The 24,642-nt window shown below is 45.3% G+C and overlaps 1 protein-coding gene across 1 annotated transcript in view; it reads left to right on the top strand.

Moving 5' to 3' along the window:
• Rac1 (ras-related protein Rac1) overlaps positions 1–23,791 on the top strand; it is a 31,420-nt gene extending 7,629 nt beyond the window's left edge. The window contains exons 2-5 of the mRNA XM_077635308.1: positions 4,247–4,318; positions 5,991–6,108; positions 12,198–12,260; positions 20,849–23,791. Of these exons, the coding sequence (XP_077491434.1) occupies positions 4,247–4,318; positions 5,991–6,108; positions 12,198–12,260; positions 20,849–21,139 (544 nt within the window). The 3' untranslated portion in view covers positions 21,140–23,791. The remainder of the gene's footprint in view (positions 1–4,246; positions 4,319–5,990; positions 6,109–12,197; positions 12,261–20,848) is intronic.
• Positions 23,792–24,642: the final 851 nt, after the last annotated feature.

The following is a 24,642-nucleotide window of genomic DNA, read 5'->3' as shown; positions in this document are numbered from 1 at the left end:
GTAGAGAAATATCTTCCACGTGATAAAGGCATGTGGGTGTGTTGATGACACATGCTGCAAATTAAAGGGCTCCGAAAACTGCGTCATTTGATTTGTGAAGAAATTTTTTTCTTCTGTGGCAAAAAGTTTATGCAAATATATTGACCGATTAGGCCTTGCTAACTGCAGCCATGTAAATTTCACAACAACAAACGGTTTGTTTTCTGCAATTTGCCATTTCACTTGCAGTCTTGTTTGGGGAAGACATCTTGTGTACCCCCTGCTTCCAGACAGGAGCGCATGGTCTGTTTAGGTGGTCTTTCTTTTTGGGTTTTAAAGGGAGCAGACCAATTGAGGTTGTGCACGGAGACTACAGTCACTGATAATGGAGCATTTGCAAGCTAGAAAAGTTCAAAAAATTAAATCCAGGTGTCGCCACTGCTGTACATTTTCAACGAGTAAATTATGGTGACACTGAGGCAGCCTTTTGTGTGGCAGATCTCTGAGGCCAGAGTACGCTGCTGTTCACCTCTTGTGGCGGTGATAATGGAGCCCCTTTGGGCGTTGACATCCCGGGTGTGAATTAGAGTGGTGGGACGGCTTTTGATTCAAACTTTCTGAGCAACAAATGTCTTTTTAGGCTGAACAAACATCACCACATCCTTGAGAAAGAGCCACGTGATAAGTTTCTACCAAGAACAGGAATTGAACTGAGTAGTCCTTGTTGCAAGCCTGAACTGATAAGCAAGTGATATGAGAAACATCTTACGTACACATAAAATACGTTTCATTGAGTACTTGAGTATCTGGGGACACATCACATCCTCAAGTGGGTGGTTCTGAGTCCCAGTACGGTCACCCACCCTCTCTGAATAGTGATGGGGCCGTGGAGCAAGTGCGGAAACCAGATCTGATAAGCTTGCGCGTGTGTGCAAGCAGCAGCAGCAGCCCTTGCCTGCGAGAGATGCAACGTCAGGGATCTCTCTGCCCTGCCCGCTTCCTGCATGCTGTTGTATTGGGATCCTTTCGGGCATAGCAGCGCTTGTGGCATAGCTTGCCTAAGCCTTTTCCTGCAGCCTTAAGGTCGACGGATAGCCTCTGCAGAGGTGTGTGCGCATGCAGACCCGCTGACGCATATATTAGTGTGCATCTGCATATTTCTGCCAGCTTGTGGGAAGCAGAATTTCGCGTTCAGGATATCATCCTTGGCCTTGCGTTAAAGGGGCTCTGAAACGGCTTCCGAGGAGAGCACATTAACTCGCTTAATCACTGCACTGCGTTGCCATGAAAACCAGAGCCAAATTATACTCTTCTACATGCAGCAGACGACCCACAATCGCGCGTCAAAGTTGGCGAACCCTTCCCGGCGACATTTTCATACTTGCACCCTCCTCTGTCCTCCGCATCTGCGTAGACAAGGTGAGAGGTAGCCATTGGTTAGATTCTTTCAGACGTCAGGCAGCTACCGTGGCCGTGGCTGCTTATCTCCGGCGGGTCGGGAAGCTCCGCTCCCAGTGGGGGGTCGGCGAAGGAGCGCCTACCATCCAGCGTGCAAAAAGTGACGAGAGGAGAGGGAAAGGCGCGAAGACGCTGAAATTCAAATTTTAACTACAGATAACTCAGCTTCTACAAAGCGCATTTAAAAAATCCTTGCTGGACACTATTCGTGAAGCGGCGTGCTTCAATATCCCAGGCATGCCGCAACTTTATTAGAGGCGCCTTCACAGCCCCTTTAAGAATTCTGCTTGTTTTGTGCATGTGTACATGTTGCTCCAGCATAAAAGGGAACATGTGAGCATACATTTAAATATTACTCCATAAATAGTAATGACAAGCACACTTTTTTTTGTTTGCCAAGTCATTATTTGCCTTTGGGTGTATATATAAAAGTGAGGCATTTTCTACTTTAGTGCCCAATTAATTCAATTCAATTCAGTTCTTTATTCACCAGAAAACTGGACGGTCTCCAGGACTAAAAGTTGCTGCCTACAACTTGACTGGGGCCCTGGAGCCGTTTACAAAGCGGCAGCAGACATTGGTGGCAGAGTACGCTAACATTAATTACAAACACTGAGTAGCAGAAGGCATCAGAAAATACAGACCTGCTGCATGATTTATCACAACAATAGATTCTTATCAATTACAATTGAGAAAAGTGTACTCGTAGCTCCTTTGTGGATTAATGAGAACATTTGTGCTTACATGCGTACTGACTGTTCACTTGCAGGCTGCAGAATTTTTTTGCCAAAGAAGGCTTTGCCTCGTAGCCTGTTGAGAACTGTGAAATGCGTATGGCATATTTCGTTGACCAGGTAGAGTTAAGGGTCCTGTTCAGTGAAGAACCCGGCATTGTAGGAGGCGTTGGTACAGTGATAAAATCTGGATTGATTGAAAGGGTTGTGATGTCACACTTGGAGCTGCGCAGTTGAAGAGTGATTAACACATTTGATATATATTGTGATTATAAGGTCTCAACATGACTTCATTATGACACAAATGAATGAAGTAAATGAATTGCACTGAAAAAGGCATACTCGTTCGACTCCGTTAAAGGGAGGCCTTTTGTGTCCTCTCCGACAGTGTCCTTGTCTGTGACATAGTATGTAAATAGGGCCCCAGGAGGGACCCATTAACGCGGTTGTGTCAAGTCCTTAAGATGGAACTTAAGTGTCCCCGAATTTTTTTTTTTTTTTTTAGATAGAAAGTTGGCCGATATTGACAGAATCAGTTGCCATCATCCCGCTTGCATGCCCATTCGTGTTGCTCGCATGGTGGGCAGATGAGAGCGGACTTTTAGCACTCCGCCTAGAGCAGTGTGTACGTTGTGGCAGAAGACAGTTGATGGGGTGGCAGTGGATGAATCGGCCAAGAAAGGTCTCTTGAAAAACTCAAAGCGTACCTCTAGGTCAGCAGCGTGCAAAAGCGAATTTGATGCATGCTGGCTAAGAATCGCCCTGAATGGCTGTACGTTGATCAGGAGGACGCAGTAGAAAATCAGCAGCCAAGTCAGAGACGGGAGGTGCCGCAGTTGCAGCTTGAGAACTGTACCGAAAAAAAAAAAGGCGAAGCTGAAAAAAATCCTCAGTTTCTTTTCGTGTCAGTAGGCAGTTTTTCAAAGTATGCAGAGATTGACTCTGCTTGTTAAGGTTAAGCCTCTGCTGAAAGGCCAGTGAAAAGGAAGCAGAGATCATGGCCGTGGAGAGGGTAATCGTAGCTAAGAAAGAGTCAAAGAATTTTTGGTCATTGTGATTCAAGAAAGGTTTCCTGTCTACCTTGATTACTGACGCCTTTGTATCCTTGAATGCCTGGAATTCTGCTTGAATTTTCGGCCAAATATTCTGTACGAATGCTGGGTTCATTGTGAGCAGGTACGGTGGTTGCATTTAGGGGGAGGTTTAGTGCAGAAAATGTGGAAAAAGATTTTAATGGTTATTAAACGCGTGTGGTTGACAAAATTAATGTGACACTTCCCACTGCCCTTGTCTGATTGCCCAAGCGCAGCTTTGGTCCTGAAATGGTCTCGATGTGAGGCAGCAGCAATGATTCCTTGATATTTTCTTTGTAGCGATGTGTTGTTTGTGATTGTCACTTCTGCACTGCAGCGCACTGCTTGGCATTGTACTCGGTAACGATTGCTTAGTTAAACACTTTAAGAGAGCACGGACACCGTATTATTGGTTGCATATTTTCTTCTTTGGAATGTTATGCAAGGCATCAGCATACACGGATCATCGTGTATAGTCCTCCTGCACCCTATAAACCATTTATAATTGAATCTGTTTTCTTATTTTATTTGGATTTGTCTTCGACTACCAAATGAAGGCTTTGACATCGACACTCAGTCCATGTCATGTGAGGCATAAAGGAAACCACAGTGTAATTGCTGCTTCATTGCTTTAGTTCATCACAACTGTTTCATTAGCCTGCCCCAAGAGCCAAAATGACAGTAAATGAAGAAACAGCTATAATATCACTGTTTTTTGTATGCCTCGGCCCTCATATGACCTGTACTGAACTTTGGCATTACGGCCATTCTTTCACAGTTCAAAGTGAAACGGAAGCAAAGTCGGGAGAAAAAATTCAGTATGAATGATTTGCAGGATGTCAATGAAGTCCGTGAGGTGATATAAATTTGCCGATTTGAGCACATTGTTCGAAGGAACAGGGAATTAAAATTTAGTGTCTGTGCTTCTGTTAAAGAGAAATGTCTCTACCAGAGTGCCTCCAAACTCATGTTTTGTTCTGTTCTTTTTCCCCATCTGTGCAGTGCCGTCGGTAAAACCTGCCTCCTCATCAGCTACACCACCAATGCCTTCCCTGGCGAGTACATCCCCACAGTGTGAGTGTTCCCGACCACCACCAGTTTGATTTTCTTTGTTTGTGCAGGTGTGTGCAGTTTTAAACATGGCATTTCTGCACTAGACAATGGCCATGTCCACCATACCTTTGAGTAGGTTGTGTATTTTTTTCTTTTAATTGCATCGTTGCTCATGTAGTAAGGGTGGAGCTTTGCTTCATTCTGTCGGACTTATAACGTTGAAGGCCTTGAGTAGAAGGTGGCTAGGTTGTGGCAGACAATTCACATAACAACTCCAGGTGTGCCGTTCTGGACACAGGGGTAGTGGTGTTGTGTGCCCTGTTTGGCCGGCAGCATTCCGAGTCGTCTCCGATTTTAGGGATAGGAAGCAAACTGTGGAACGAAATTTAATGAAGCCAAACACTGCTGCTAACTAGGAAGTATCCTTGTCTATAACATAATAAAAATGCAACTTTGAAAATGAAGGCATAACAGTGAATGGAAGCGCTCACTTGTATTTACTCCCCAGTAGGTAATATTTTGTTTTGTTGTGTTTGTGTTGTAGTTATTAATGCATTAGCATTAGAACGGTTTGTGCAAGTGGAAATGGCAACCGCCATTTGTCAGTGGCAGGTGGCAGCCTGCCCACCGGGCTACAAATGAACTTAGTATACTATCATGGATATAAAAAACTGCCGTGTGTTAACCTCGTATATAACGAACCTTTATGTGTTACCTCAGATACGACGAATGTAAGTATACCACCTCGGATGTAACAAACTTGGTGCGTTAACTCCGGATATAACTAATGCTTGGCTGCCAACACATTCAAATGAGCCACTGTAGATTGCGTAAGAGCTTTTCTATTTGCATTTAATTTGACACTTATAGTACATTCATTGAGAAAATGTTTTGAGTGATATGGACTTCCAATCTTTAGCGAGAAATAATGCAAACCAAAGTGCTTTGGTCGGAGACCAGCTTTTCGTAAGTTCCACCTCTGCGTAGTACTTTTGAAGTGTGGGCGACTTTTTCGAGACTGCCGGGAGGCAACCTGCTTAGTTTGCCAAGTTCCGTTTGCATGGCACTGAGGAAAGGTTGAAGCGGTGTGGCAGTACATGGTGTGCACTAATTCCTACTTTGCTTTGGGCAAAGAGCAGCATGTTTTTTGAAGAATGGTGCAGCTGAGTGAGAGACGATTACCCTACCCTAGGCTAAACCTTAGCCAGATGGGAATTAGCGGAAACCTCAAGTTGCTAACCTGATCCATTTGGTGTTTGCTGTTCTGACTGCAGCATGTGTCGGTGCATTCAAGCTGAGTGAAGTTCATAGTTCTTCAGCGCAACGGCACGTTTTTAGCCAAGGAAAAGAAGACAGAAAAGAAGGATGAACACACTAGCCCAAGAACTAACTCTACTGAAATTCAAGCTGAGCTTTTCTAGATGGCCTCCTGGGTCACAGCTGTGAAATTCTTTGAGCTGGATTTAGTTCTTTGAGCCTGGTTCAGTGGTAGCACTGTGTTTCAGGTGTAAAGTTTGCATGTGGGAGACTTTCTTCACAGACGCCAACAACGTGCACTTCTCTCTGCTTGGAGCGTTTACTAGTCTCATCACAAGAAGCTTGCTCGTCACCCGAGACTGGCGTTTTATGACACGAAGGCGTAATTAGCCGAGACGCTAATATCGGCTTCTCACCATCAATATTCCTTCTGCAGGTTCGACAACTATTCGGCCAATGTCATGGTCGATGGCAAGCCCATCAACCTCGGCCTGTGGGATACAGCCGGTCAGGAGGACTACGACCGACTGCGGCCACTCTCCTACCCACAGACGGTGAGTGGGGTATTCCAGAATTGGGGCCAGGAGCATTGGACTGCGCAGTTTTACGTTTCTCGCAATTTATCTGTGGTCACTCCTTTCTGTGCTGTGGAAGGTGTTGAGGTCGCATGTTTCAGCTTGGATGTGAACATTAAGCAATGAGTGCATCTTCTTGAAATGTCACCGGGTACGACTTCAGAGGCATCAGGCAGGCACTTCATGGAATGGTGGTCTCGTATATAAAAGGTATCTCTGGATTTGGATGTGATTAGCCGTGATCGTGCAATGCCCTGAAAAGAACATCACGGTGAAGGTGTGGGTCAGGTTTTGTGGTATAAAATACTTGTTCGTGCTTGCAGAAGCGGTATAGTATCAGTCTGACTGTACGTCGAAGCAAGGGCTCCATCCAGAATTTGAAGTATGCTTGGCAGAGATTGCAATTCAAAAATTAAGAATTAGGAATTCAGTATACATGGACAAACATATGGATCCTCCATAGCCTTGTCATTGTTGGGGCATCATGGAGTGCAGTCTCAGTTAGATGTAGCCAAAGTTTACGTCTGCGTCACCATGCAAGGGAATCGTGCTGATGTTGCGTATCAAGGGTTCAGGTTTTGTAAGTTCCTAGAAGCTTAACATTGCATAGGTGTTTCCAATTAAGCAAGAGATCTCCAAGTATGAATACATATGTGCCGCCTTTGCCCGTATCTCAGTGGGATGATAATCTCAAAGAAACCAAGAGTTCTTTAGAACACAGTGTGAGATCATTGAAAAAACGTCCTGTATTGACAGGGTCACATGAACAGCATGGTCTCGCCAGTTTAGCTATGAGTTCTTAGTTTTGAACTGGAAGAGCAAGTTACAGAACTTTTGTTGAGCCAATTTGAAGCTACCTCGATGGTTATGTACATTTCATTCATTGTATAAAAAATTTGAAGCACGTGAGTTTTTCATATTTGAGCCAAGATTGAAACTCTTACAAAAGTGAAGTTTATTTCTTTTAAAAAACCTTCTCATGCGCGTCTGCAGATCTTATCACGGCACTTTCCGAGCTGTCCAGCATGTTCATGTGCTCCTTGTTGAGATTCTTGCTGCCGACACGTTCGCTCTAGGGACCCATTATAACTTAATCACGGTTGAGGCGTCCACGGCAATTGCTGGCAGGTCAGCTTGCTTATCGTTGTCATCGAATTCCTGGCTGTCGGGGAGTCCTCGATGTCAGTGTCACCACCTGCACCACTGAAGTAATCCCAGGGGATGTGAGGTCTGGCCAGCTGTGCACCAAGGGCACCTTGTCACAGGCAGATGATCAGACATTTGTCTGATCATGTTGGTGTTGAGAGTGTCATCCTTTGTTCCTGGTCTTGTAAACTCTGTCTTGGGGAAACAATTCGTTTTGCAGTCCGCAATCAGTTCTATCCGCATGGCCTTAGTCATTTCCATGGTGGCGAACAAAGAGGTTCAAACCAGGATGTTGGAAGCTGGTTGGTCTGTTATTATCGGCATGCACTGGATGATGTGCTGCCTCTAGGCCACCTTGAGTGTGTAAATGATGCCCATGTCCGGTTTCTTGACCTTGCACTTCGCATTCAGTGGCATGGAGTATTTGGTTGCCACAGTTGGGGAAGGCAGCATGTGGTGTGCAGCACTGTGGTCGAGCACAAGCAAGGCCTTATTGCTGAACTCTTTAACTGCCAAATTAATTCCCGAAAAACATACCAAAATTGCCATATTTTTTGGCTGTTTTTCGCAAAGGTGTCTGTCGTCAGGACTACAAATGTGTTAAAGACTTGAAACGCATTTCGTGGACAACTACCACCCTCTAAAGTTGAAAATTGTAACCTTCACAATTGTGGACCGTAACTAATCTTTGGGAGCAGTGCAACATCAGTCTGGATGAGTGTGACTCGTCGTTGGGGATATTGGTACAATCTCCCATGATGAAGACAGCTCGGGGTTAGTGGTTAAAGGGTTAAATGTGACAGCATTGTGGCCCCCTCTGGCAGAGTCGCGGTGGCGGGTTTTCCGTGCAAATTTCACCTACCCAGCGCCCCTAGCAGCTCGCGCGGTACTCGTGCAACAGAAAAGCTTCAGCTGATGCTTGCTGGGATGTCGCCATGTGATGCATGCATACCAGCTGGCACTATAGCATGGGTAGAGCACATGACTTTTGTGCACTGCGCCCTGATTGCTCCTGGTGATCGCATCATGATAGCACAATTGCTGCTTGCGTGCGTGTGGGGGCCTAGTGGTTGAGCATCCGTCTCACATACGGGAGGTGCGGTGTTCAATCCCCAGTGCCGCTGGGTAGCCACCAGTGATACAATGGGTACAAGCTTCCCCCGGGCCTGGTGCTCGGATTAATGAGGGTGAAATGCTTGGGAAATGGGTCCCTGACCCCACATTGAGCAAACAAAAAACACCTCGTGCAATGGTGCTCTTTGGCTGCAGATGCCCTTGCGCCATAAAAATTCACTATCATCAACAATTGCTGCGTGCGTCATAACCTCTCGTGTCATGCCAGCTCAGCCCTTCTGCTTTCGAAGTAGCTTGGGCATGCGTGTAATGTCTACTCATGTTTCTTCCACCTCATCTGGCAATGGTGAAAATGTTGTGGTGGCAGTCTGTTGCACGTGGTGACTGCTGTGGCTTGGGCACCGGTGCCAGTGTGGGAAGCAAGATCCATTTGCGCTGCAGTGACGCCAAAAAGCTGAACCTGCATGCTGTCAAGTATTTGTTGCATCACATTGCATGATCACCTGGAATTTTTTTTTTTCGCCTTGTCACAGTCGAACTATGAAAGCCACTTAGTGGGCAGTCATGCATTATCCAGCCCTTTGACTATGGGGTTATCCCGAAAATAAGGTCTCCAATTTTTTAGAAAAAAGAAATAAATGCTCATTTTCAATAATTGATACATTATTTGAAAGGTTGATCACTGCTCTATTTGTACTCGTAATTGCCATTTCTATTGATGCATTTTTGCAGGTGCTAGGGCAGTTTTTGCATGCCCATTTCATACCAGGTCTCTGCCTTGTCGTTGAGGAACTGTTTGATCTCATCTTTCACTTCGTCATTGTCGGTGAAGTGCCTTCCAGCCAGGTGTTTACATTGACTCCCCATTCGCCCTAACAGAGTGGTGCAGCCACGGTTGTTCATACATTTTTTTGACAGTAGCTTCGTCCTTGTCTCTACTAAGTGAGCATTCATTGCAACTGAGGCATGTTACAAGTTATAAGAGCGATTCTGCTTGGTGAAACTCTAGCACTGAAGGTAGTTCTTTGATGGGAGTGAACATGAAATGTCAAGAGCAAATGGGTCAATGTTTTTGTCACAAAAAGTACTTCTGTCATGTGTCAGTGCGAGCAGGCATGTAGGCAGGCATAGACATATAAGCAAACTCTACAGGTTAAGCTTGCGGCCACGCAAAGGAAAAAAAGAAAAATACTTGGCAACAGCAATAGCAGTAGCACACACAGTGTGCAGTCATTGATCTTGGTTGCTGTGATTCATGATGACATTTTGTTCAAGCAGACCATAGTGCTTTTTAGATAACAGGTCTGCATCATCACCGACATCCTGCAGTGTTTAAAAATTACACATTTGTGATTGTATTCCCGTGTGAAAGTCTGGTTTCATCGGGCATGCGTACGCTAGATGACCGTTGGATCCTGTGTGTGAAACAGGAAACGATAACAACGGCTGGTGTAATGATAAAGAGAGGAAAGAATGGTGCAAAAGCACGAACAAGGCACATCTTTGAGCAAGTGCTTGCTGTTTTTGAGGTGTGCTTTTTTACCATGGGGGAAGCGCTTGCTGAGAAGTATCTAGTCTTTGCACTAACAAATACAACATTAGGGCAGGGGCTTGTTGGTTATTAAGTAACATGCAGTGTTGCACATAAACATAAGGTAAAGTGACATGCCCGGCAAGAAGAGATGAGACACAGCCTGCATGGCATCACACAGATTATGAGGACTCACTTTCGAGCGTCAAAAAGAAACGGACACAAACAAAAACTGCAGTTCTCTCACTCTCCACCTGGGGGTGCCATCTGGTGGTGATGCATGAGACTAGTCAACAGTGCAGCCTTAAGGTGTGATTGCACACCAGTGCCAAGAACATGCAGTGATGGCATTACCACCGGGTCTAAATAAATAGATTTGAGCAGATGTTGGGGTAAGAAGTTTCTGTTGATGATGGGGGACTGAACACTGATTAGTGGCATGATGGTTTTGTGGGGTGCTACGGCAGAGAGCCAAAAGGAGTGTGCTCCTTTGAAGACAGTTTTAGCATTGTTTCTTTCTTGACCTCATATTTCCTGTTTCGCTAATATACTCCTTAATTTTGGCATAGAATCCTAGGTGAAGCACCCGCTTACCTTGTGCCCATGGCACAGTGCTCGGCTCACAGGATCAGACTCATGAGCTTGCTTCAAATAATGTGGTTGATTTTGCCTTTGTAGTCATCTGTTGTAATGGTGCTATTCACGGTTAATGTAGATGTTGCAGCCACTGCATTTTGTTGTGCAAGGTGGATGTCATCATCATCATCAGACTGGCTACACCCACTGCAGGGCAAAGGCCTCTCCCGTGTCTCTCCAATTAACTCTGTTCTTTGCCAGATGTGGACACCGTATGCCCGCAGACTTCTTAATCTCATCTGCCCACCTAACCTTCTGCCGCCCCCTGCTACCCTTACCTTTTCTTCGAATCCACTCTGTTACCCTTAAGGAACAGCAGTTATCTTGCCTTCGCATTACATGTCCTGCCGAAGCCGATTTCCTCCTTTTGATTTTGACTAGCATGTCATTAACCCGCGCTTGTTCCCTCACCCACACTGACCGCTCCCGGTCTCTTACTATTATGCCTATCAGTTTTCTCACCATAGCGCACTGCGCTGTCCTTCACGTAAGCTGAACCCTTTTCGTTAGCCTCCATGTTTCTGCCCCATAGGTGAGTACTGATAAGGTACTGCTGTTGTATACTTTTCCCTTGAGGAATATTGGTAAACTGCCGTTCATAATCTGAGAGAACCTGCCATTTGTGCTCCACCCCATTCTTATTCTTCTAGTTATTTCCTGCTCATGATCCGGATCAGCGGTCACTACCTACCCTGAGTAGACATATTCCCTTACGACCTCCAAAACCTCGCTACCAATGGTGACATAGGGTGGCTAGTTTTTCTACCACAATCTCTCCTCTGTCCTTCAACAACAGATCTGTTGTTACCTGATCTTCACCAATGATTTCCCCTTTTGCATTGCTCCTAAGGCTTTTTTACTTGCTCTTTTGTTAATCGTTGGTTGTCCCATTGCTTTGCGCTGCTGCCTCTCTCATTACCGTTAAGGTGGATGTATGGAACACCAAAACATCGAACGACTGTTCTCATTTCATTGCTTTTTAGCGAATATCATCTACCCTTACCAAACTGTGCTTTGTCAAATGACAGGATGATTAGCTGTGTTCTGGGTTGGTACTGTGCAAAATGCTCGAGTGGCTCAGAGCCGGTTAGTATATTGAACTCTCCCATGGTTTCTTTATGGCTATTATGGTGGTAATTTTGTCACAAGATATTTAATTGATGTCTTGAAACGGGATTGAGTTCCAAGAAAAGGGAGGGTAATCAGGGATTTCTGAGAGCCACACGGGGTCACAAGCTGAGAAAATTTGCTAGAATGATGTAGCTGCAGCTTACGCAAAGCATGGATGTAGTTTAGTTCTCTTTAGGAGAGGCCTTTGCCTTGCAGTGGGTTCATCTTGGCTGATGTCTGTTGATGACGAGTGTGTACTTCGAGGCCTCCTCCTGTAATACCGATAATTCTACGTATGTTTCTCACGATGAAGATAAAATATTAGTACGATGAAAGATTGCTTAGATACCTCAGGTTGTGCCAGATTGCTCTGTTCACTTTAAGATGCTTCATAAGCAATTAGCCTGCCAAAATGCCTTAATGTGAAATAGACATGCGGAGAGGTTCTCAGTGGGTTGTCCAGGGGGGAGGCAGTGGATGGATAGAATTGACTGTTGAATTGATGCATCTAGTGGCAATATTGTAGTGAAATATTGTTGGATGAGCAGCTGTTTCCATTTTATTTCTACAGGATGTCTTTCTCATCTGCTTCTCCCTTGTAAACCCGGCATCCTTCGAAAACGTCAGGGCGAAGGTGAGTGAACATTTTGTCAAAGGCTGATGATGAAGGCTCGCTATGTTACATTGTGAGGCACTGTCCGAGGCAGGCCTGGAAATCGGCTGTGAGAGGTGCAGCGATTTAGTGAATAACCTCTTCTTGCCTCTCATTGCAAATTTGTGATGTATCGATAGCATGCCAGGAAAGCAAAACTGAAACCGTGTAGGCACCATCTTCACTAGCAGACGTTGCCTCCCAAGTGTTGGCAGCCCGGGGGAAAGGTGACACAGTGATTTAAGAGAAGACTATAGCAAATAATAAATATATAGAGAGATAAATATAAGTGGATAGTCGTACAGGAAAAGGGGGTGTGTTTTAGCTCTGCAGCTTCCGCTCCATTGCCAGAAAATGTTGTCGTGAAGTATGACTATTTCAGTTTGAGGTAGCACTAAATGGTACGTGGCTACCAAATGGGGCACGGATCACATCATGGGCCAAACAGAACTTTGCATAAAAAAAAGCAAACATTAACTTAGTTGTGGCGCAGTTTCCATGATGGCAACCGACACCCTGCCTTCTGTGCTCGGTGGAGAGACAAGGCTAAACAACTGCTTCCGGCAAGTGTGGAAAGAAAACTGCCCTTTATTTTGCTCTGCCAGGAATACATTACACTCGGGCAATATGAGACCACATGACTCTGACCGGCTTCTGCCTATTGTGTCACACAGCACGTATGAAGGGGCTTCCAGCACATTTATTGCACAGCCCAAACACATGAGCAACATCAGTCACTGAAAATAAACACTTTTTTCTGCAGTTCCGTCATGTTTGGCAGTAATGGGTAATAGTCTCTTTTTTTTATTTTTCTGGACATACTACAGCTGAACCCCGCTGCAAACTCTGACACATTGAAACTTCCTCTATAACTAAGTATTTGCGATCCCCCGTGAGCTAAAAGTTCAATGCAGTTGGTTCTTGCTACCTATGCTACTCCAGTGGTGATCTTTTGGTTTGATAATCCACCTTGTGCATGGGAGTTGCGAGGTTTGTTCCCCAGTGCTGCTGGGAACCCAGTGGCTGTTCAGTGGGCACAAGCTTTTTCCCTGCCCTGGTGCTCGGCTTCTCTGAGGTGAACTACTTGGAAAAGTGCACCTTTGATCCCACTTTGTGAAGACCAAATACCTCAGGCACAGCGCTCTTTGGCCAAAGTTTCCCTTGCGTCATTGAAGTCAAATCATCGTAATTATTTTTTATCCACAATCAGCAATTTTTGGAGTGGGATTGTGCTACGGGGTAGGTTTGCAATTAATTTAAACTGGGGATTTCTTTTCCAACAGAAAAAATAAAAGGCCACTAGGTTGCTTATTCTTGCACATCCAGAGATGTTACAGATTTTGAAGGGACTGTCGGCTAACTTTCATTGATAGTTTTTTGTTGTTGTTTTTTTTTTGCGGGAACCGAAAGCTCCTTTCCCAATAAACGAACACGCGGCTAAGGCACTGCAAAATACAGCAGAACAATTTCAAACCTAATTATTTTAATATATGGTAGTCTCACTTTCTCATGATAGACGGAGTCTGCGAACCCTGGTATTGAGGACACGAAATGCAGTCAGTACAGTAACTCCATGCAACTCTGTGGAGGCGACTACTACTGAGTCGCCTAGGCGGCATGCAGTGCCAGTAATGAGCGTGACGGAACCAAGATGCGTAGGTTTTACTAGTTAAGAGAACTAAGGTGGTTTTAAAAATACTACCAACAAGATATTATACAGGTTTACACGTATCGCACATGCCAGCAAGCGCTTTTGCCAGCAGTAGCGCTCCTGATGGTAGTCCTGCTGTAAATATAGTGACTGTGTCAGTTGTGCAATTTCTATATTCTAGAGCATTTTAAAAGGTCAGTCAAGGTCAAACACTAAAAGCAGCTGTAATTCATTGAAAGAGCTGCAAGTAGGCTCCTTCGAATTGATGTGAACAAAAATAACTGTCTGTATGACTCTGGGGCATAGTCATGAAATGCAGTATGTTCACTCCAGGCATCTATCTGCCTTGTTAGCTGCAGTGGGAAAACACAGGGTGGTGCTACCATTCTCTCAGGCCTGACTTTCTTTGTCAGTTTAAAATTAGGGGTGTGCAAAGATTCAAAATTTCGAATACGAATCGAATATGTTTCATATTCGGTTCATATTCCTATTCGAGAAATTGATATTCAAGAATTTCCAAATATTCAAAAATTCCCGAATACTCGGCAGTGATCGTATACTGCGCCGACTTTCATAAATTTGATTGTGGCAAAACCGCAACATCTGGGCAAATTATCTGAATACGTAGTTTAAAGTTTCATGAAAACAATACAAAGGCCCTGTTCTCTTTCTTTTCCATCATTCATCGCGTGGACCGATCACATTCCGATGCCGCTAGACTTGACCTCGTGCGCAATTCCGCAAGTGGGCTTTCCCGCATACCACACGTGCTGCGAACGAGCTGGTGGGCGACCCGCTTCTAACAATTGCAACGCGAAAGTGCGTTTACTTTTTTATCCTTTCGTAATACGTTATATAATTAATGCCCACACCCATGGCATTCGTTCTGTCACCTTAAACCTTCTCTGGGCATGACCACCACCATCTTGTTTTGGTCAACCACACTATGCAAGAAAGCCTACGTGTGGAATTTCGCAAGACGCTCCCGAAGGGTTGAGTCTAGGTGTCTCAACACAACAGGAGAAGCGATCCTGAAAAAATCCCGCATATTGCATGGTGCACTGGAACCCATGCACCTCTTAAGTGGGCGCAACGGCAGGCATGACAACGTTCGGAGAGCCCTTGTCACTAGGTCGAAAAAATAACCTGTCCGCGTAGTTCTGATTTCTGAGCTTCGCCAGTGGCAGTGGCAACTGTCGGCCCGTGCATTTGCCAGTAGTCCAATCTCAGCTCCGTGCCGCTCTCACATACTGACTGACGCGTCTCTGGTCATTTTTGTATTTCCTTTTTAGAAGCAGTCTCGCCATTCCGACGTCAATGTGCATTCCCATCTCGCTTACGTTCGCGATGTCATCCAGTGCGCCGAAACTGTATGCTCGTCATGGGCTTATTACAGGTGTTTGCACGATAGCCTCCTCATAAGACTACCGCGTTTTCGGCAGTTTTTTTTCTTTTGGGGGGTGGCCGCGGGGCATTTTTTAAATCTATCTTCGAATAACCCGGGTATTTCTTCCCGTCCCTTGAACTCCAAATTAATGAGGTTTTACTAGCCATCATGTTATTTTTGTTTCCAGTCTTTTCATGTTATGGATTTCATTTTGCATGACCACATTATGGACCTCCTTCACCCCGCGACGTCACGAAGATGCGGTGGCGCTGATGTTAGCAGCGACATTCGCATGGTAGGCAAAACAGGTTCCGCTTGCCCGTGCCTACCGCAGCTGCCGCAGTTACCGGCGGCTGCTTCAAGCCTGTGCACTGCAGAAGCAGCATATATTGACCAGCTGCGTCACTGCTGGATCCGCGTAGTAGCATAAAAAATATTAAATTAGCCTCGATAGGTTTCTCGCGCATAAATGCCGCATTCGGAAACTGGCTAACAGGCATTGGGCCACGGTAGTAAAGCGCGAAGTCTGGGAGTCGATAGGCACTGCCACTCAATGCACTTAATGCATGCAAGTTACTGCGTTCATTCACCTGAACTTCAGGATAGTAGGCTGATAATTTCTCAAGGAAAAAAAAAGACATATGTAGCTGCACACGTACTTATCACCTTGAGCCGGAGTGCACGGGGCGCCGACAGGTTCACTCGCCCCCAAGGAATGCGTTTTTTTTTGTTAATAGCACACCATGGTTAAATGGCGCGTTTTGTGACATTTAATAGTTACTTGAAACTGTTTCTTGATATGACGACGTAATTATTTCATTCGAGTAGAAAGAAGTCTGGTAAGTTGTGTCAATCTTGCGCGGTCGCGTTGGTGTGCTTAGAATAGCGTACCTTAAGTGTGCTAAACGCCATATGCTTTTTCATTGCATCATGCATGTGTCATGTTTCATGAGGTAATACATGATCGCGAAGCTTGTTTGGAAAGAAGCAGCCGCAAGCGTGCAACTAACAGACACGTGGCGAGATTGAGAGGGGACGCGGCATGAAAAGTGTTTTCGTTATTCATGCATGCGATATGTAAGTAAACTTGGTGCAAATATGAAATTCCTACGCTAGTTTCAGTCATTCCTTTTATTTATAGCTATACCTTGTGCAGTTCTGGGTATTATAATTAACACCGTCGTCAAGTCCCCCCAAGCTAGGTCTCAAATAATTGAGTAGATAGTGCGCAGTTTTTTTATGCCAGCATGTGCATAAAGCCCTGTTCTGTATGATGACGCGATTAGTTCTTTTTCTATATGATCAGTACTTATGCATGCATAGTTACATGAAAACGTTTCTTACAAAAAATAACTAACACAATACTGCACGTGTAGGGAAAAAAATCGAGAGATTTATTACGCTCCTCAACGTCTCAGGAATAGTTTGCGGCAAATGGAATCATTTGATTTTCATGCGAATTACGAAGGTGAGTGATCCAGTCGCAGAAAATGTGAGAGGTCAGAAGAGAGAGAGAGAGAGAATGAAAAGGAAACGCAGGGAGGTTAAAAAGAAAACGAACCTTAAAGTATATTCCCTCGTTTATGGCATCTTCGCTTTCGCTTTGGTCAAAGAAATGCGGCACTGAAATCAAAGAAATTACCTCACAATTTTTGACGACCACACTTCTAAAAAGCGTAATTTATAAATTTGTACTCAATATTTTGCTATAATTTTTTGTCACGAAACTAGACTTCAGGGCTAGGAAAGAAAAAAATTCTAGAAATCAAAAATTTTCACCAAATCGATCAGCTTAACAAGAGGACAAGTCGGCCTGGCTGGTGCGTGGTCATGCGGCTAAAAACAGCGCTAAGCGAGACAGGAGATCGGGGACACGACGCTGTCCCCACTTTTCGCACAGCGCGACACGTACGTATGTCAGCAGACGATGAGCGCATGTCTCGCTCCGACGAAACAGCGCCAGCACTTCCCCTCACTACTGTCCCGAAGTAAAATCATTCCGGCTAGTGCAAAGTGTCAAAACTTGTTTTATTCAATGCCTAGCGCATAAATAAACGGCAGGAACGCTTTCTACATGTTTACTACTAACCATATATACAATATACAGTGGCAAACTATTTCTCTTTATAGGCTGCACGTGGACAACGCGAGCTCGTGTACTTCGACAAATTAATAAGTTGGAAGCATCGACCATTGCTATGATTCGCAGAAACTGGAAACGCGCCTACAAGCCTTGAAAACCCGCGCACAACACCTATCCGCGACGCCATTCCCCGACCTTTTGCCTACCACGAGCTCGCTAGCGACTGCAGCGCCACCTCGTTTGTTTACAAACATGCAGGAGGTCCATAGGTTAGATAGTGTTATGCTGTTCAATTAAGTAGTATAGATTTGTGTGCACATCATGTTTTTTTATACGGTGCTCAGGCAGTCTAGTTTTGTTTATTTCAGTTGCAAAGACCATACGCTATTTTGAAAAAATTATGAGCAACAATGTTTGCTTCTTTTATCTTTTCTGACTATTTTTTGTGCGACCAGATATTCGAAGCCATTTTTTTTTTTCATATTCGTATTCGAATATTTTAATATTCGCACACCCCTATTTAAAATATAAATGCATGGATAAACTGCAATTTCTGCCCTCATTATTGCCACCATATGCTGAGGTCTGCCAGGATATGCCAGCATTTTTAGTCTTTTTCGAAAGTAGACTGTCCCTTTAATATCTTTGCTTAGTGTCACTGCTTTACCTAAGACAAATCTACCAACTACAGTAGACTCCTGTTGAGACGAACTATGCAAGGTGAATTGCTGGATGTGGTGAACAATGTTGGAACACTTGGTCGGTTTACCAAAGGCTTGGTGTAGAAAATATTTATCCAGGACCAACTTTTCTGAGTGTCCTTCAGTTAAATTGAATATTTCTCAGTTACAGCGGACTGTGGCAAATCTGTGGAATGGTACTCGGAAAATGCCCAAGCTTCTTGGAGCCGCGCAAGGAAGAAAAAAAATGTGAAACACTTTTTTCCCCGTGTGAGCAAATCGCAGCATCTTTGTGCCTCCTGGCAGAGATGTGACGTGCCAGATCTCAGTGTCGCACGTCTGTGATGTGCTGTGTGTTGCCTCGAGCAGGCTAAACGGCGTATAGATGCGTAGTGCATTTGTGCTTAAACTCTTAGAGGAATCCGGCTTTCAAATCCCCCCCCCCCCCCCCCCCAAAAAAAAGAAAAAGCCTAAAAATTGACTAAATAATTTCATCATTGTTGTATCTGGTGGTATGCCTCGTTTTATGCTGTCCCAAAGTTTCATTGCTGAAATCAGCCATGAAGAGCTCTAAAAATTTGTTTTGTGAACCGCGGTGGCTGTGCATTGTGGGGAAATGCTTGAACAATGTGCGTTCTCCATTACGGTTTTCTGCCTTGATACCCTATGGAGCAGATTTCTTCATGGCTTTTTTATCTATTTCGATCTCCGTTTGTTTTGTTGCTCCCCTAGGGGCATGGTGCAGGCCAAGGCATCCTCTGTTTTTAAAATTTGTGAATTTTAAATTTCTTGTGAAATTTTCTCACTCCAGATATGTCGGCAGGAGCTGCATCGCAAAAATTCAGAAGCAAAATTAGTTTGGGACAAAAAAAATATAATGTCTTGATCTGTAGCACCCCTTTAGGAACACAATGTATGTTTAATCAGCCTTTTGATGCATTTTCATAACTCTGCAGCCTTTTCACAAGATTCAGAGAAAAAACGTGTCGGAAAGCAATTTTCTGGTAATATAACAGTGAAATTTTGTGTTAGTAGGCATAAATTTGTTTAATGTGCTAAAAAATTTTCATCTAAATATATCAAGGGATAATAGATTTTTTGTAGAAAGCCGCGTTTTCGTTTAAATGGGAGGCAACCCTTTCAACTGATGCAGTGTCGCAACTTGCATATTCACACCGCAGAGATCTGACATGAGCAGGTATTGTATCGGCATGCGCACTGCCTTTGGGAAACGGAAAGACGCATGGTGTGCAAGCTTGTCAATTTGGTAACTGCCACGCTGCGGAAGGAGTGAGATGAGACCATTGAGGCAGTCGTGTGGTCTACTGCAGTTTGTACTGCAAGGCTAGCCGGCTGTATGGCCATCTGCAGAGCACTGGTGAGCTAGGGGAAGAGCAAAAACACAAGAACGACACTAATAGCGGTCGGGGAGAAAAAGAGAAAAAAAAGGTGGACTAATGTCATTTACAAGTGTGATGGCACCAGTTGGTTTCATGCCCTCAATCTTTAATTCACTTCATGTGAGCATGGTGCGATAAATGTTGTTTCGGCTGGGCTATTTAAGGTTAAATTTGAAGTACAAAGCGGCAGCAGATCTGGCGGAGCATGTTTTCGCTCCGTTTGTGTGCATGCTCACGGAAGGTGAAAAGTGATGCCGTAAAAACCGGACAATAGGTCGGGCCGGAATATAGGTTAATTAACCGCCAATTAACCAATTCTAAAAATGAAGAAAAAAAAACTTTTTCAATGGAAAAAGCACCGAAAGACACCCTTACCTTGAAACAAATGCGACTCGACAGGTTGCACAATGGTGACAGTATTTATTTTCATTTATGTGCTGCTCGTATGTACACCCAGCCAATTTTTTAACAGCATCGCGTGCCCATCGACCCATGTGTTTGTTTCTGGCACACAGAAGTCCGGTGCCGTAGAGCAAAGCCCTTCCTCTTCATGAATCACCGCACCCAGGATTGCGAGCCCTTGAATTGCGCTCTCGTGAGTCTAGAGGCACGCGCGATCTCTACCGCTTTCACGCGGATGCATTCAGTAGTCACAGGGAGCAATCTTGCACGCAGCGCAACCTTTCCTTCCAATTCTGGATACGCTGCGGTCTGCCCACGAAAAGATGTTTTCTTCTGGTAGCTGCAAGTAGTAATACGCAGCTTCTGCCTCCGCCGGTACTAAATGCTCTTATCGGATACTCCAAATTCACGCTGTGCCGCCAGGTTGCCGTGAACTTCTGCGTACTCAATACCGTTTTTCTGGAAGGCGACAGTGAATTTCCGCCGGCTTCCGCTCATTTTGAAATAAAATGTGAAAAAGCAGCCTTTAACCAAACAGCGGAAATGCAAAATGGCGGTGCGACAACGTCACCACGCCGCACTGCTGCTGAAGGCGATGGTGATGGAGGCTGTTGACTTCAGCCGCCCATTGTCGCAAGACTTCTGTAGTTTTTCCGCCAGTGACCGGTAAATAAGACGGGGGAGGGGGGAGGGGGTCGACTTTTCGCCATGGTTTTCTGAAAAAAAGTTCGGCCTATATTCCAGTTTTTATGGTAATCTGTGAACTGGTATTGATGATGCTCAACTGCATGTCTACTTGCAGTTTTACGAAAAAGAAAAACGTATTGCTGATGAACACATGGCCCTTTTTAATGTTGACAGTGGTTACTACAGTATGCAACAGGTGCTTCCTAATGTTATCTAGATCAGTAGAAGGCAGGAAGAGAAGTGTTGACATGGGTGGTGAACTGTGGTGCCTCTGCTGCAGTGGTACCCGGAGGTGAGCCACCACTGCCCCAACACGCCCATCATCCTGGTGGGCACAAAGCTGGACTTGCGTGAGGACAAGGACACAGTGGAGAAGCTGCGCGACCGCAAGCTGGCGCCCATCACCTACCCGCAGGGGCTGGCCATGGCCAAGGAGATTGGCGCGGTCAAGTACCTGGAGTGCTCGGCCCTCACCCAGAAGGGGCTCAAGAATGTCTTTGACGAGGCCATCCGGGCCGTGCTCTGCCCGCAGCCCAAGCCCAAGAAGCGGCGCCCCTGCTCCCTGCTTTGAGTGCCCTTTCTCTATGTTTTCGCCCCCTTTTCTGTCTCTTCCCCTCCCCCACTGGTGCAGACTAATTGATTGGCGAGAGTTCTTCACTCAAACCTGGCGCCTGGTGCCCCTCTGTCGTCTGCAGGCAGTGTCGCTCTCTTCTTCTCGGGCTTGGAAAGGTCGGCTCTTCAGAGTTGCTGCAGAGGCAGAATTTGGTGCTGGAGATCGTCATGTTGGCATTTGTTGTCTGGAGCCTGCTTCCCTTGTGGCCAGCACGTTACTGGCAGTCACCGCTGGCTTATCTGCTGCCTAGCTGTGGTCAGGACGGCTCGAGTTGGTTGTTTCCTCCAGTGCTAACAGCGGGCACTGTCCGCAAGCAGCACTGTCTCATTATCTCAACTGTCATTCCTTTCTTGTTGGGCATAAATTTTCTTTCCAGCCATCAGGCAGGTTCTAAACATGTTACTTTTGTGCGCAAGTGACTTTCATCATATTTACGGGTTAAGATGGTCATCGTGTCGACGCCCAGCGTCGTCCGAGAACTGTTGTCATTTCGGGACTTCCCAGCATATCAAAGCATAGACTCAATTGATTTCTCCTTGCAAGCTGAAGTGCCTGCTTCTCATCACGTTGCCAACCTGTGCTTGGAGCAAGCCTCTTGTAACATAGGTGACCTTTTGCCCAATTTAGGCCATTTGCAGATGACAGGGGCTCCCAGTAGCTCGATTTGCCATCTCAGATTTATTTCTTGTACCTTAGCTGTTAACTAATTGCAGGAGTTCTCTGCTGGTGTCATTATGATCAGGATATTCCTTCGTTTTCGTGACATGTGGATTCGTTTTGGCCAGGAGTCAGTTTTGCCTTTGGCTGATCACATCTCAAGGTTATTTTTTCACGATAGTCTTGTCTGCAGTTTCCATAGTCTCGTTTTAAATAGAAGGCCTGCCACATTTTCAGAAAAACCTCTTCCGCTAGGCACTGCAGCCTATGCAGGTTGGTGTGCTTAATGAGTTGGCACTGTCGCCTTGACTGCTTTGATTGGTCGGAACCATTTATTGCCGATTCTTTCATCCGGTGGGCAGTGCTTCCTGCAGACGACAGCTTGGCAACAGCTGACAAGGAACGCAACTGCGTGTTTTCAACGCCCGCTCGTGGCACTTTAGGGCTAAGGTTGGCAGTTGCTGCTGCATTTGTGTTTATCGTTCTGCAGAGGCTTGGAACATATCGTTGTCCAAGCAGCAGCAGTGTGCAGAAACCAGTGCACTTAGGTGCAATTTCTGTTCTCTGCCGCGATTTAGGGTTAGCGCAAGTTATAGGCTTAAGTGGCAAGCGTGTATCGCGGTTTTTTAAACCAGCAGTTGCCAAATGCGATGGGTGGCATGGGCGCGTAGTGATTTTTACTGGTTTCGTGGCGAGCGAAACGCCGTCTGGTTGTCGGCTAGCGGGCAGCGATGCGTATTGTTGGGGAGATTAGTGGTGCGCTGTCCTGGTCGGGCCTGCCGTTTGCGTTGCATCTTGGACAGTGCCAGATTGTTTTTTGCAGCACCGCACCAAGGCTGTTGCGACTGTCTGAATGGATTTTTTAACACATGTTGGTTGCGCCACTGTAAGAGCATTGCGCGGTTTTTTGCACTTCATCCTGTCATAACTAAGTCTGCCCCCCCCCCCCAGCCCCTTTAAACTCTTCAAAAGAGCAGGCCTTGTCTGGTGTTTTTTCTTCTAAAAAAAAAACTTCTGCGGCTGGTCGCTCCTGTCTCATCTTACATGTATAGAGTGGTTTTTTTGTACAGAAGCAAGAAATTTCCACGAATATATATATATAGGCTTACTTAGGACAGTGAAAAGCGCTTTATACTTTGGATCTTTGCCTAATGAAATGGCCAACTCACTCATCAAGCAGCGTCTGGTTTGAAAATGTTTAGGTGTGCGACGTGTTCAATTTCATTGCTTCTATTTAACTGGCAGTGTTGTGGTCATCTTGTTTCAGGCTTCTGAGTACTATGCAGATGGCATGTATCATCATTGCTTTCCCAGACTGTGTTAAAGTTCTCACTGTCCAGGCACGGCCATTGGCCTTGTGTCAACGTGCCAAGGTGGTTGTTGGTCGTTTTAAAATTTCTTTTTATACTGGAGTATTCTAAGCTCGGATTATTTGCCTATTTCTGCGGTAGCAATATAAATGCGTTTGTTTCCGCTGCTTCAATTGTAAATAGAGCTCTGAGCGTGTAGGATTGGAAAGCGTAAAGTCTTTGTTTCTTCGATGTTTCGCTCATGCAGGTGGGTCACAGAATGTGGCGCCATGCCATACTACTTGGAATGGGAGTGCTGGAACATTTTGAACGTGCGAGATCTCCCAGGGAGACATTTCCCGTTTTTTTCTCTATCTCTTTTTTTGTGCAACAGTGTTTAATGTAAGTTCTTGGCCGCAGCTCCGTGCTTGCAAGACTTTTTTGTAGCTGATTGTTGCCAACCCAGCTTTTCAAGAAGGCCTTCTTTATTTTATGCGCAAACTTCGAGGCTTGCCCAAAGTTTGAGGTGCCACGTTCACACCTGGCACTCTGGCAGCAGTGTCGGAGATGAAATGCTGTACAAACTGTGTGAAGAGAGGCCTGTCAAAATGTTGCGCTATTGTTCAGTTACTGTAACGAATTATACGGTTGTTTATCAAACATTGTTCTGTGTGGTGTCCTTTCCTTGTGGGGGTGATGCCCACAGCAATGCCATTAGCTGCCTTGCGCTAGTGGGCTGATTAACCAGATTAAGCTCCTGGACTGCTTGCATGTCTGCATGTTTTTTTCAGGAAACTGAAGGCCTGCACATTATGACATTTGACTGCTGAGCCAAAATTCACAGGATTGAAACATGACTTTGGCAGTGGCATTTCAACAATGCAAAATGCAAAAATGTTCTTATGATGTGCGTTTTCAGTGCTCATTAAAGAACCAGAACCGCTGCGGTGGCTCGGTAGTAATGCTGCTCGGCTGCTGACCCCAAAGACTCGGGGTCAATCCCAGCAACGGCGGTCGAATTTCGATAGTGGTGAAATTCTAGAGGCGCATGTATTGTGCAATGTTAAAGGAAGAAGAAGAAAGTGGTCAAAATCTCCAGAGCTTTTCACTACGGCGTCCCTCATAGCCTGAGTTACTTTGGGACGTTAAACCAAACCAATCTATCATTTTTCTTTCCATGGCTTGCTGTGTAGTTCTAAGCTGACCCTCTTTGTTACCCTCCACGTTTCTGCCCCGTAGGTGAGTACTGGTAAGATACACCTGTTGTGCACCTTTCTCCTGAGGAATATTGGTAAACTGCCATTCATGGCATTGCCTTGCTGAGTCACTCAAGAGGTGAACTGCAAATCATGATCAGAGTTGGACAGGCAGAAGGTGGGTCTAAAAATTAACATGCAGAAAGCCAAGGTAATGTTCAACAGTCTAACAAGGGAACAGCAATTCACAATTGGCAGTGAGGTGCTGGAAGTGGTAAAAGAGTAGTGACAGCTGATCTGGATTACGAGGGAAATAACC

This window comes from Amblyomma americanum, chromosome 8, assembly GCF_052857255.1.
Source record: "Amblyomma americanum isolate KBUSLIRL-KWMA chromosome 8, ASM5285725v1, whole genome shotgun sequence".
NCBI classification, from domain to species: Eukaryota; Metazoa; Arthropoda; class Arachnida; order Ixodida; family Ixodidae; genus Amblyomma; species Amblyomma americanum.
This window is presented reverse-complemented; position numbering and strand designations above follow the sequence as displayed.